Genomic DNA, 15,108 nt, shown 5'->3' on the forward strand with positions numbered 1-15,108 from the left:
AATCTCCATGAGTTAATCCGAGATAAAGGATCTAACTCTATATAAATAGAGCAAATAGATCAACAGATGATGCTGTTAATATGGCTCTGCACTACATCTTACAACATCTTGAATCTCCAAAGACCTATGTAAGGGTCCTCTTTGTAGACTTTAGTTCAGCATTCAATACCATCATTCCAGACACTCTTCTAACTAAACTAAACTAGCTACAGGTACCTGAACAGACTTGTAAGTGGATCACAAGCTTCCTAACAAACAGGAAACAGCAGGTAAAGCTAAGCAGGATCACTTCAGATACCTGTACAATTAGCACAGGGGCCCTCCAAGGCTGTGTGCTCTCCCCATTTCTCTTCTCTCTCTATACCAATGACTGCATCTCCAACGATCCATCTGTGAAACTACTGAAATTCGCAGATGACACAACAGTGATTGGTCTCATTCGAGACAATGATGAATCCGCATATAGACATGAGGTCGAACAACTAGCCTTGTGATGCGACCATAACAATCTGGAACTGAACACACTCAAAACTGTAGAAATGGTGATAGACTTTAGGAGAAACTCTTCCATATTTCCACCTCTCACAATACTTGACAACATAGTATCAACAATAGAAACCTTCAAATTTCTAGGTTCTATCATATCACAAGATCTAAAATGGACAGCTAACATCAAAAACATCATCAAAAAAGGACAACAAAGAATGTTCTTTCTGCGCCAACTCAGAAAGCTCAAACTGCCCAAGGAGCTACTGATCCAGTTCTACAGAGGAATTATTGAGTCTGTCATTTGCACCTCTATAACTGTCTGCTTCGGTTCTGCAACCCAACAAGAAAGACACAGACTTCAGAGGATAATTAGAACTGCAGAAAAAATAATTGCTACCAACCTGCCTTCCATTAAAGACCTGTATACTGCATGAATCAAGAAGAGGGCTGTGAAAATATTTACAGATCCCTCACATCCTGGACATAAACTGTTTCAACTCCTACCATCAAAACAATACTATAGAGCATTGCACACCAGAACAACTAGACACAAGAACAGTTTTTTCCCAAAGGCCATCACTCTGCTAAATAAATAATTCCCTGAACAATGTCAAACTATTTACTAAATCTACACTACTATTAATCTTCTCATCGTTTTCATCACCAATCTCTTTCCACTTATGACTATATGACTGTAACTTTTTGTTGCTATCATTAAGGGTTAAATTGCAACCTATGACCATCATTTGTGTTGTAAATGTTGTACGTTTGATGAAGGTATTTTTTTCTTTCTTTTTCTTTTCTTTTATGTACACTGAAAGCATATGCATCAAAACAAATTCCTTGTGTGTCCAATCACACTTGGCCAATAAAATTCTATTCTATTCTATTCTATATTATTTGACTTAAAAAGCTAGAAAATGAAATTTACACTATGGCCCTCATACAGAGTTAATGTTCAGGAAATAACTCCAACCTTTGTTTCTGGTATTTTAGAAACAGGATATAATGAGGACTCCATGTTGAAAATTGTAATTAAGTGGAAAATAGAGCAGCCAGATTGCTTTCTAGCACCCGCTCTATTGATATACACCAGCTTTTCATGAACTGCTCTAACTGCTAATTATTTTTGTGACACATTTCAGGATGTTCAGATCCTATTTATAAAGCCTCAAGTAGATTGGAAGCAGGAATACCTGATACACTGCCCACAAGGAGCCTTCTTTATGCTCCACAATCAAGGCAGACCAATTTGGCAAAGAGGCAGGACAAAGTTTCTTAGAGATAGGACCCTGTCAAGCTTTGCTCCCTATGGGGCTCTTGCTGGAGAACCTCCATCCATTCAATTTCAAAAACACCAGAAGTATTTTTAACCAATGTATCTGAGATTTGAACAACCTTCAAATCGAGCAAGTTTGGTTCTCAGCTACACAGCGTGTGAGGTGTTTTCAGATGGGTTCTGCTGTTTTCTATCTCTCCGTCATCATAATTTTGAAATTTTGCTAGGTCTTAAATCTGACCAGGCTGCATGTACTATCTCTGCTGGACATCACAAGAATACTCCCTCATAGATAGGTCTCAATTTACGACCTATTCATTGGTGAGAAAAAGTTGAGTTACCTCATCTTAAAACTGCTGCAGCATCCCCAAGGTTATATGATCAAAATCCAGGTGCTTGGCAATCAGCGTTTATTTACAATAGTTGCAGTATCCTAGGATCATGTGACCTTCCCATGGGACTTTTGAAATCAGGTTCACTTAATGACCACATGGTTTGCTTTAAATATTGCTGTGATTTGCTTAATAATTACAGCAAAAACTGGATAGTTATGATGTCTGATAGGATTTTCTATGTTTCTATGTTGTGGGGAAGCAGGTTTTTGTCAGGTTGGATGGTGCTCTTCCCTTGTGGGGGTCTTTCATAATGAGCACTATACTTCCACCTCTCACAATACTAGACAACACAGTATCAACAGTAGAAACCTTCAAATTTCTAGGTTCTATCACATCGCAAGATCTAAAATGGACAGCTAACATCAAAAACATCATTAAAAAAGGACAACAAAGAATGTTCTTTCTGCACCAACTCAGTAAGCTCAAACTGCCCAAGGAGCTACTGATTCAGTTCTATAGAGGAATTATTGAGTCTGTCATTTGCACCTCTATAACTGTCTGGTTTGGTTCTGCAACCCAACAAGAAAAACACAGACTTCAGAGGATAATTAGAACTGCAGAAAAAATAATTGCTACCAACCTGCCTTCCATTGAGGACCTGTATACTGCACGAATCAAGAGGGCCGTGAAAATATTTACAGACCCCTCGCATCCTGGACATAAACTGTTTCAACTCCTACCCTCAAAACGCCGCTATAGAGCACTGCACACAGAACAACTAGACACAAGAACAGTTTTTTCCCGAAGGCCATCACTCTGCTAAACAAGTAATTCCATCAACACTGTCAAACTATTTACTGAATCTGCACTACTATTAATTTTCTCATAGTTCCCATCACCAATCTCTTTCCATTTATGACTGTATGACTATAACTTGTTGCTGGCAATCCTTATGATTTATATTGATATATTGACCATTAATTGTGTTGTAAATGTTGTACCTTGATGAACGTATCTTTTCTTTTATGTACACTGAGAGCATATGCACCAAGACAAATTCCTTGTGTGTCCAATCACACTTGGCCAATAAAAATTCTATTCTATTCTATTCTATTCTATTCTATTCTATTCTATTCTATTCTATTCTATCTTTTCTTGTGTTGGCCAGTTTGACTGAAAGCCTGCTGCTGGTTTGTCTGTGCTGCTAGGTGTCAGTTTCTTTAGCCAACAGGCATGGATCATGTTCAGGCCAGGTGCTTCATGTTTTTGATCCACTATTGGATGTCTGATACTGTTATGGTGACTGGTTCCTGTTATGGTTCCTGTTCTGAGAAATTGCTGCAGTCTGCTGCTACTTTGAAGCTAGGGAAGATATTTTCTCTTCCAATTACGATTTCCAAGGTTTATCCTCACCTAACATTAAAGATAACTTACTCAAATCTATGTGGTTCTGTTTTTCTTGATTTTGCTCATTCCTCCTCCACTATTGCCTTTCATTCTCATTATTGCTATATGCTACTCACTTTCCTGAGAATTACTGTTGTTCAGTCACTTAGTCACTTCCAACTTTTTGTGATTCAAAGGACATAAATTTGCTGGAATTATCTTTTAGTAACTGTTTCTTTGAGTTCTTGTAAGTCAATGCTTAGATCATCAATGATGGTATCTGGCTACTTTATCTTTTATCAGACTCTTTTTTTTCTGTTAGACTCTATTTCACTTGCCTTCCAAACTTTTTCCAAAAATCATAGTCTCCTCCAAGTACTGCTGCCTTTGCACTGCTTGTCCAAAACATCTAACCTTAACTTCACTGTAAGTGCTCTTAGTGGACAGTTTATTTTTATTTTAATATATTTTATTAATTAAAGAACAAGCATGCCTATTAAAAAGATCTAAAAAAAAATCAAGATTGCAACAGCAACTTTCACATGTACTGTGCTAAACAAAAGGAGGCTATTGACCTATTATGCATTTTAAAAATAATCACTAGGAATTACTAGAAATGTAACTTTTGCATATTACATTAATTAATTGAACATGATTCCCTTTTCCAAACAATTCATATCAAGAATTTCAGAATGTAATGTGCTAGAAGTAACATGAAAAGTTAAGTTACCAGTTAGTTGGACATAGGAATTATTACTTTGTGCAAAGTCATGTTAAATACCATATTTTTCCATGTATGATACTTTTTCTTTAAAATATTTAATTAAAAATGGAGGAGAGTCTTATACACAGGGGGCCGAGAGGAGAACCACAGTTGCAAAACTGCCAATGCCTTATCTCTGGAAACTAGCCTCATGAGCAAAACTTCCGGTTGCAGAGTCAAGCTAACAGGTTTCCTCCAATCATAAGCCTTATGTAACTGCTGTCAGCTGATGTTGTGGAGAATGTGTAGCCAGTGCACAGATGCAACAGGGAGTGGTAATGCTGGAATGTTCTGAGCCATAAAAATGTCAGAAAACAAAAAAATAAATACCGGTACTGGTAAGTGAATGTCTTACTTGCAGAATAAATGTCTTCTATTTAATGTATAAAATATTGATTTCTGAATTTTGGGTAAGAAAAGTGGAGGGGTTCCTATACACAAAGGCATCTTATTGATGGAAAAATATGGTAATTATTGGTATTGTTTTTATTTTGCGTTGGATTGTTATCACTTGAATCATATCAAGTTATTGATCACATTTAATGACCAATGCTCAGACAGGCTTCCAAGAAAACAAAGACTTCACAATTTCTTGTAATACCAGCATCCAGACTGGCATACAAGGAGCTGTCCTTTGTACTGAAGAAAAGAAGAAAGCTTACGTTCAAATGACGTATTGCATCTTTATTGGAGATTTTGAACAAAGCAGTAATTTCCCAATATATTTGACATAAGGGGAACCTGAAGAATCCAAAACCATTAAATGCTATGTTTTCATGTCAATGCAAAACCTTGCTTGATTTCGCACAGACAAACACAGCAAGGAAGTTTTTCAAGATGCAACCAACTATCCTAGAACCAAGCTGAGAAAAATATACAGTATATTTATTTATTATTTTATTTATTTATTTATTTATTATTCGAATTTATATACCGCCCTATCTCCCAAAGGACTCAGGGCGGTTTACAGGCATATAAAACATCAATATCAATATACAAATTACCGTATATACTCGAGTATAAGCCGACCCGAATATAAGCCGAGGTACCTAATTTTACCACAAAAACTGGGAAAAACTATTGACTCGAGTATAAGCCGAGGGTGGGAAATGAGGCAGCTACTGGTCAATGTAAAAAATAAAGATAGAGCCAAGTAAAATAACATGAATATTTATTTGAACGAAAAACAATAAAAGTGCAAAAGGGGGAAGGAGGATTCCCAGCTTTAGAAAATTTAGAACTACGCCGCCTTTGGTATGACCTGAGCATAGCTCATAAAATTATCTGCTACAATGTACTTCCTATCAATGACTACTTCAGCTTCAACCACAACAATACACGAGAACACAATAGATTCAAACTTAAAAGTCAACCTCTCCAATCTAGATTGCAGAAAATGTGACTTCAGTAACAGAGTTGTTAATGCCTGGAATGTGCTACCTGACTCTGTGGTCTCTTCCCAAAATCCCCAAAGCCTTAACCAAAGACTATCTAGTATTGACCTCACCCCATTCCTAAGAGGTCTGTAAGGGGCGTGCATAAGAGCACCAGCGTGCCTACCGTCCCTGTCCTAATGTTCCCTTTAGTTGTATTCCTTTTATGTATTCAATTCATGCTTATATTTATATAATTATTTAATATGTATTTGACAAAATAAAATGAATAGAATAGAATAGAATAGAATAGAATAGAATAGAATTTTTATTGGCTAAGTGTGATTGGACACACAAGGATCTACCACTTCTTTGGATGCCCTTCCCAAATTGAACACTGCAAGCATGAAAATGAGTCCTCCTTTAGCTTCCAAGGGACCAGGGTGCCTCTGAAGGTCAGTGCTCTAAGTACTAAGAACCCAGCACAAATCTAAGCCTGTATGCACACCAACAGTGAAAATACCCTGCACAGTGTCTCTTGGAAGAGAAGGTTAATTTTCATAGACGTTGGGGTGGCTCTTTTTTTTTTTTTTTTGGCAGGGCAATAAGGGTCTCTAATATCATTAAACCCACTTTAGAAGTCTCTGTGTGTGTGTGTGTGTGTGTGTGTGTGAGAGAGAGAGAGGAGGCCCGGCTGAGCAAAGCGGCGGCGGGAGGCCGGGGAAACGCGGGAAGTAGTCGGAGATCTGCTTGATGGGGCGGATGGGACCTGGGCAGACGCCGATGGCCATGTGCTCCTGGATGCTGATGGGCGGCTTGTCGCCTGCGGTGGCTCATGCAGGTGGCGCCCGGGAAGGAGGCGGCTGCGGGGCTGCTGCGGAGCCGCTGGTGCTGCTGGTGCTGTTGATGCTGCTGCCGCCGCCGTTGCTGCCGCCAGGAGGCCGTCGCCAGCCCGGCCCTGCCGCGCCGGCGCCCGCCACGCTGCTGGCTGCTGGAGGAGGCGGAGGAGGGACGGGAGGCGAGCAGCGGCGGCGGCGGCGGCGCGGACGGCAACGGGTGGGCGGTGGAGGGTGATGTCACCGGCTCTGCCCAGCCCTGCCCAGGCGAGGCCAGCAAAAGGGCCGGGGCGAAGGGGCGACCGAGGACGGGGCTCGCAGCCCAGCTGAGCCGCTACGGAGGGGGAGGGAGAGCGGGGCCGGCTAGGCTCCGGGAAGGCAAAACGGGAGGCGTTCGTCCACCGGGATAGACTGCTGGGATCCACCGGGATAGACTGCTGCTGGAGCTGGAGGCTCGAAGGAAAGGGAAGGGAGAGGGGGGTGGTGGAGCTCAAGGTTCTTTAGCCCTAGACACCTGCCCCGCTAGAGAAGGGAGGGAGATCGGGCCGGCCAGTCTCCGGGAAGGTAGACGGGCCGGATTCTTACTTCGGGATAGACTGCTGCTGGAGCTGGAGGCTCGAAGGAAGGGGAAGGGGAGGGGCGGCTGAGAACGGGCTCGTTTAAGGCTCTTCCAAAGCAGCCCTGCTGAACCGCTACGGAGGGGAGGGAGAGCGGGGCCGGCTAGGCTCCAGGAAGGCAAAACGGGAGGCGTTCGTCCACCGGGATAGACTGCTGCTGGAGCTGGAGGCTCGAAGGAAGGGGAAGGGAGGGCGGCTGAGAACGGCTCGTTTAAGGCCCTCCCAAAGCAGCCCTGCTGAACCGCTAGGGAGGGGAGGGAGAGCGGGGCCGGCTAGGCCCCAGGAAGGCAAAACGGGAGGCGTTCGTCCACCGGGATAGACTGCTGCTGGAGCTGGAGGCTCGAAGGAAGGGGAAGGGGAGGGGCGGCTGAGAACGGGCTCGTTTAAGGCTCTTCCAAAGCAGCCCTGCTGAACCGCTACGGAGGGGAGGGAGAGCGGGGCCGGCTAGGCTCCGGGAAGGCAAAACGGGAGGCGTTCGTCCACCGGGATAGACTGCTGCTGGAGCTGGAGGCTCGAAGGAAGGGGAAGGGGAGGGGTGGCTGAGGACGGGCTCGTTTAAGGCTCTTCCAAAGCAGCCCTGCTGAACCGCTACGGAGGGGAGGGAGAGCGGGGCCGGCTAGGCTCCAGGAAGGCAAAACGGGAGGCGTTCGTCCACCGGGATAGACTGCTGCTGGAGCTGGAGGCTCGAAGGAAGGGGAAGGGGAGGGGTGGCTGAGGACGGGCTCGTTTAAGGCTCTTCCAAAGCAGCCCTGCTAAACCGCTACGGAAGGGAGGGAGAGCGGGGCCGCAGTAACTGAGAAAAGCCTGACGAGGGGCGGCTGGGCTACCTTCTGGCCTCGCGAGTCGGCCGTCCGTCCGTCCGTCACTTCTCGGCTCGGCAGCCGGTTTTGAAAAAGGTTCCGTCGCTGGGTTTCGGGACTTTTGTTTTTAAAAACACCACCTTCCTTTTCTCCCTAGTTGGGGCGTTTCCCAGTTCCTGTTTTTTTCCGCCCTTGCCTGTTGAGTTATACCTGACAAGTTTCTTGCGCTTCCTCGACCTCCTCCTCCCTCCGTCCTTTCCTTCCCCTCCCTCCCTCCCTGTCTTGTTTGTAGCCCCAGCGTCCCCTTTCGGTTGTATTTAAATCCAGAGCTTGAAACCTCCTCAGTGGGAGGAGAGGAAACGTGCGATTTGGCAGCTGACCGCACTTGCACGGGCTGGGTAAGGAGAGCCCTAGACGGCCTGCGGCGCCGGGGGGGGGGAGGGAGAAAAAGAAGAAGCAGCCAAGAAAAAAGGGGTGGGGTGGGGTGGGGGAAATGAATTTAGGAGGGCGAGCGTGTGTGTGTGTGTGTGTGTGTGTGTGTGTGTGTGTCTGCGCGCGCCCGTCCGCCCCGCGAGGAATGCCAGCTATTTCTTTGAAGGGGCGGGTGTGTAGCCAGGCGCCTCCTTCCTTCGCTTGAAACCCGGGAGGGTTTTCACTCTTCGCTCCCTGCGTGTGTATTTGTCAACAATTATAACTCTTCGGTCGGGGTCCCTTGCCTTGCCTCGCCTCTCCCTCGTGCCCTCTCTGTCAACGCTGTCAACAATTATAACTAACGCGCGGGTAATTGTGCGTGAGGGGGTGTGCGCGTGTGTCCACATAGGAATAAGTACGCATGCGCGCGCACTAACGAGAGCTAGCTGCCTGCGGTAGAAAGGACTCGCTGCAAGAGGAAGGGCTGAACGGCTTGGCTCGAGTATAAGCCGAGGGGGCGCTTTTCAGCACAAAAAACGTGCTGAAAAACTCGGCTTATACTCGAGTATATACGGTAAAATAATCCTTAAAAAACTTATTCTAGCGCCCGAATTATTAAAAATAGAAATATAAATATCAAATATAAATATTAAAATCAATTTAAAACCCCTCTAAATTTAAAAATCTAAGCCAGTCCTGCACAGATGAATAAATGTGTCTTGAGCTATACAGTAATAATGCTTGTACAAATACTAATTTTATCTGTATTTGCCTGATTTATTGTCATTGCAATCATATGAATGACAACATGCGTTTTGCTTGGTAATATAATATGCTCATGCAGAGGGAGCATGCTGAATATGACTTCAAAAGATAAAGAATATTAATACTGATCATTGTTTTGCAGGGCCTCGTGGAAAGGTTCAGTAGTAGCAAGGGGAGAATAGAAAGATTCTAAACATCATTTGAGAAATTATAAAATGTTAGAGGACAAATGAAGCTACACAAGTAGATTACTGATGGAATTACTTCAAAATGGTCTCAGTACATTAATAGACCAATGTCTCAATAAAATGAAGAGTCCTACAGCTGTCTTATTCAAAGAATCCTTTTAGTTTACTACACTATACTCTTATTTAAAAGTCTTTCTGAAGGTTTTTAGTAAATGGGTAAACAAATTATATTATCTGAGAGCTTTTAAATTGAGATATTGTTTAGGCTTGCCAGAAATCATGATATATTAGTACCAGAGCAGTCACTACATCAACAGGCTAAACACATTCTTGCCAATTTGCCTCAGAGCCATAATTTCTCCTCATTGCTTCAGCACCCAGGTGCATCAAAATAGTTAGGCTTCCATATTAGGCTTTTTATTTCATTATTCCACTACCTTGGCAACTAAGTCTTTTCCAGTCTTCTAATAATTGCTATTAGCATATTTTATGTTCAGAACAGAGTAGCTGCAAATATCGCTGCTGTTATACAAGTGCTTTATCCCATCAATGGGTTCCAAATGAAACACCAGCAATTTATCCAAGACTAATAAAGGTGCAGAAAAGCTTGTGACAAATACACAAGGATATACCCTAGAAACCGCTGACCAGCAGTAACACAATGGGTATCCATTATGAATTTAGGGACTCTGCACCTATGTTTTGCACATTACATTGCAACAAACATGAACTTGTTTCTGATACTGACTGCGAGCAAAAATAAATAGAAAAATAAATATCTGAGAAAGCTAAAATTATAGAAAGGATTTTATGACAGCAAAAAATAATACAGACAGGCTTTGGAATTCATGAAAAGAACGAAAGGAGGCTGTTTTCATCAAACAAGTTACATGGCAGAATACATTCTGAGACCCAGCACTCTAAAAGACATGAATTGAGAAAAGCAAACAATAGGGCTGAGGGAAATCATGGTTATGCAAAGAACAAAGAGAACTTGGAGAGAGTTAAGTGCACTACAGAGCAGACCACTTTCAACTCTGAAGATGCCAGCCATGTTGGCTGGTGAAATGTCGGGATACCAAATAATTAAACCAGGGCCTAATTATCCAGAAGGTCATAACCACTGAATTAACTTACTATCGTGCTAACAAATACCCATCATTTCTGTCAACCATAAAAACTTTATTTTCCCCTGAGGCCTACTTTTTGTCCAAAACATGGTGTTTGAGAGGATTTTTTCCAATCTTCTCCAGCTTACCTTACGAACTTGAGAAGAGAAAAGAATTCTCATGAACTTGTCCTTGCGTTGCAACTCAGAAGTAACAGAGGGGAATGAACCTGTAGCCTGAGAATTACCAGGATTCTTAAAGAAACAAGAAATGTATCTATTATTAAAACAAGTCCAAAGCATCTTTACCATTCCAAATATATATTCATAATAAAAGACTAGCTATTGTCCTCCAGTAGCTTTAGCTTAAAAAAATCAGGAATGAAAATAAGGAGACAGAACATAGTTGTCCAAAAGTCAAACTCTCTACACAAGCACAGCATCCAATAGGGTTCAATCACCAGTGTCCCAAAGCCAGGAAAATAGTTAAATGTTCAGTGAATTTCTGAACATTATCAAGGTGGTAACCATATCTGGGACTGCTGTTGTTGCTGTTATTCCAATTATTCTCATTTCCCTCACAACTGTCTGATTAAAAAAATTAAGGAGGCACAGGGGCATACTGAAAAATTCCAACAGAGGCTTCCATCTTGATATAGCTGTTTTTTGATTGGCTAAACCTACTCCTGACATTCAAATTACAAGAGTGTCTATAATATAATTTTAAATTTCCAAGCATATCCACTGGTCGAGGACTTTTGGAGACGATTCCAGAAATGTTCTAATACAGTTGGAATATGGAGATCAAATTTTAATTTTCAGGAGTCTGGTTTAGACTAGAATACACCCAAATTAGCTTGCTTACTGAACAATATTACCACTATTTTGTCTGGAAGGAATTTCAGGTTGTTTGTCACATACATTAATTAATTTAATAAATTATTAATTTATCTAGACAAGAACTGGCACATACTTCACTATTCATCTTGTACTATGTTTTCATTTTTTATAGTATTGCAAAAAGCAATGACTGAATTTTGACTACTATACTTACCAATGCAAGGTAGTTACCCTGCCAGACCCTTTGCAATCCAATATCCCCTCGATGGCCCTTAAGCAACTCCAATGCTGCCACTTTTGCCTTGATTTGTGGCAAATCTTTGGGTGGGATATTTTTGATTAGTTCATGTGCTCTCCATCTGAGAAAAAAAATTAAGAAGTCATACAGGACTTTGATATAAGGAAAGGATTTTGAAACAAAAGTTCAAAATTATTCATTAATATTAGTATCTTTATTCAGAAAAGATGTTCAGCTGACTCGTATCATTAGAAATATGCAATGGTACTCTTTCTGTGGTTGATACATCCTGAAGTAGCATCTGTACCAGGGGTCTCCAATTCTGGGAGCTGAAGTCCGCCAGGCTTAAAGTTGCCAAGGTTGGAGACCCCTGATCTGTACTATTCAATCTACAAAGATAACTCCACAGAGAGACGCTGAAGATGCTGCGTGGTACTGACCAAGCTCCAAAACTCAAGACAGGGATTGTTTCCATTTCTTACCTGTAATAGATTGCATGTAGAGCTTCTTCAAACCGTCGCAAAACTTTTGGAGGATTAGGCCACTTCACATGCTTCCCATAATCTTTCATAGACTTCACATTTTGGAATCGCCGGGCAACCTCACAGATGTAAGACTTTACCTTGTATCGACGGTAACATTTTAAAATCTTGAGGGCAGCTCGGGTCCTCTTGTATTGGAGTCGAGCTAATGTACCTCTCCAAACCTGTAGGTAGCCATTCAGAAAACATTACCTTGTGGCATAGTTAAGCAAACCATAACTTATCTTTATAAGCAACCGACTTCCATAAAAATTATACAATTGTTAATTGGAGTATCAGTTAAAAGTACCATAAAACACTTTTAAATAATGAGTTTAATGGGGTTTAACTTTCCTAAGCTAGAAATAGGATTGACTTCCTATTACAAGAATAATAATTACTACATAAAAAATTAATTTAATTTCCTCCCTTGTGCTGTAAAAAAGGTAGCATTCTTAAATGGGATAATTTTCTCTACATCAAGAGAAAAACAAATCACTTAAGTCAAATGTTTTAATAGCAAATCAAGAGAACAAATTTGAAAATTGTCTGAGAATCTGTATGGTTAACGCAGTTAAAGCCAAGGAGCAGATACATATTGATTTGTTATATTTCATGAAAATATAGACAGAAATCCATTTGATCCTTTTACAAATTTTCCACAAAAGACATTTTCTCAGAAAACTACATATAAAAGCCCTTCTGAATAAATTGCATGCTATTAGCATCTGTATTCTGACATAAATTTTACAATTTGACATCACAACGTGAATGTTGGCAGCCATTATTCAGAAATGCTAATTTGTTACATTTTCAGCAATTATTATTAAGCAAATTAAATTAAAACTTGTCATAATTAGCTATTTATATGACCACTTTCTCTACCCTAAAGGATGGTATCAGATCTTTAAGGTAGATCAGATTTACAATATGAATGCTAATATTTATTATGAGGTTACATCAGAATCTTGTGCCTCTGAATGTGTTTCACCCCTCCCTCTCTTTAGTTTCATGAGAACTAGGAGATCATATCTGAAACACTCAAAATTTCTGTCCTGGATTCAGATGCCTTTTATCAGATCATTGCCTGGGTTGAAGTTGTTCCTCCTGTTTAGGTTATTCCATACTGCCCATTACAGATGGTGAAATCCATGGTTTCTTTTTCCAATTGTTATGTATTATTGTTAAGATTTCTTCAAAAAGCATTTTTTTATAATATTATTAGTGTGGAATATCATTAGAATTTAATGGGCTCTCTTATAGCAGACTTTTGATACCTCAATATAATGGACACATTTATTGCATCCAATATAATCCATTTACAATGGTTGCAATGTCCTGCACTCGTGTGATTGCCATTTGCAACCTTCTGAACTGGCTTCTGACAAGAAAAGTTAATGGGGAAGCCAAAAGGAAGTCGCAAGTCATTCTCATGTGACATGCAAGTCATGATCACAGGATTTACTTAATAAACACTGGAATTGCCCAGGTGTTTATTGCCTTGATGGTATTTCATCCACTGAGTATTTCTTTCTAGCCTTGTTCTTAACTTATTTCTAACCACCTTCTTGACTTCAGTATGCTTGATGTTATCAGCATGAAGGATGTCCAGGTATTTGTAGAATTGTCTTCATCCAGACATTGAAGTTATTTTTGTAGGCTATCTTGATTCCTTTACTATTTTTCCCCATTATCCAGTCCAAATTCCACTGCAATATTTGGCTGTAAATATGAACAACATTGAGTAGTGATTCTACTTCAGATGCTGTTTTTCCATATAGCTTGTCTATGCGGATTGTCCATGTAAATGAGGTGGGATAGCCTGACAAATGTTTTTGATGTTTAATAGCTATGGCCTGATTTATTCTGCATTGTTGACAGAGGAATCAATGCAACAGTAGTGAGTCTCCTTGAAAGATTCATCATTTGATATTAATCGCCATTAATCAACAATCGCCTCTTCCATTATGTCATTGATCTTTGCACAAACTTTTGGTGTTTCTACTGACTCCTGTTACTGATTATATAATCATACACAGGAAGTCAATGCCTTCTCATAATCAATCCAAGCTACATTCAAATTGGTCTTCCTTCTCCTGCAGCTTTCCAAAATCATTGTGTCAATTAGGAACTGTTACTTTGTTCCTCTGCTATTTGGGTGTTCTGTTTCTGTTCAGATAGGAAGACATTGTTTTCAACTAGATGGTGTTGACCTGCATCAGCTTCCACATTAGTTAGCAATTTGAAAGTTGTTGTAAAAAACTTAAATTGGTAAAAATATAATTGACCTGTAGTTGCCTGGTGCTGCTCTTTTGTTGAATTTTTCATTATCAGATAGGTTTTGCCAAATGTTAACTACCGTATATACTCGAGTATAAGCCGAGTTTTTCAGCACGTTTTTTGTGCTGAAAAACGTCCCCTCGGCTTATACTCGGGTCTATACGGCTTATATACGAGTATATACGGCTTATACTCGAGTTTTGTTTTTTTTTCTTTTTTTCACATTTTACCGGACGGTAAATGTGGGAAGCCCTGCCGGTGCAGTGAGAGGGCGGGGCGGGGGAGCCGCCAGCCTTCTCAGCTGAGGGAGGGAGGGTTTCCCCAACCGGTAGGTGCCTCATTTCCCACCCTCGGCTTATACTCGAGTCCCCAGTTTACCCCAGTTTTTGGGGTAAAATTGGGGACCTCGGCTTATACTCGGATCGGCTTATATTCGAGTATATACGGTAATCTTTACCTCCTTGCAGTATGTTGTTAAACTGCTTGGCAGTTAATTGGCAGTTAATAAATCAAAACCCATAAAGTTTATCTTCACTTGATCTTGATCTTGATCTTCCTTGCCCTTTTCTCCACCATTGGTGCTATTATTACTGGTTCTTACATTTCAACTTCTTTTTTATTCTTAACAAACTCCTCTATCCAAGCTGCATTTTTGTTGTATTGTTCTTGTGCTCAGAATGATACTGTTTCTTCATCAGATGTTGGCTGGTTCACTGTAGCCTTTCCATTGATGGATTGACAGAAACATTTCAGATTCAATTGAAATTGGAGATTCTGCCTATAGTGAGCAAATTCAAGCTTTGAATCATCTGATCTTCTTGACTGTATTATGATGCTTTGTGTTTCCAGTGCTCCTTAATTTTCCTTGTTTCTAGGTTA

At 41.0% G+C, this 15,108-nt stretch overlaps 1 protein-coding gene across 1 annotated transcript in view; it reads right to left on the bottom strand.

Moving 5' to 3' along the window:
* Positions 1–15,108, bottom strand: part of MYO1D (myosin ID) — a 180,024-nt gene that overhangs the window by 77,289 nt on the left and 87,627 nt on the right. Inside the window, exons 17-19 of the mRNA XM_058180229.1 lie at positions 11,911–12,134; positions 11,405–11,549; positions 10,501–10,605 (exon numbers count right to left, since the gene is read on the bottom strand). Coding sequence (XP_058036212.1) covers positions 10,501–10,605; positions 11,405–11,549; positions 11,911–12,134 — 474 coding nt within the window. The remainder of the gene's footprint in view (positions 1–10,500; positions 10,606–11,404; positions 11,550–11,910; positions 12,135–15,108) is intronic.

Source organism: Ahaetulla prasina, chromosome 4, assembly GCF_028640845.1.
Source record: "Ahaetulla prasina isolate Xishuangbanna chromosome 4, ASM2864084v1, whole genome shotgun sequence".
In the NCBI taxonomy this organism is placed as follows: domain Eukaryota; kingdom Metazoa; phylum Chordata; class Lepidosauria; order Squamata; family Colubridae; genus Ahaetulla; species Ahaetulla prasina.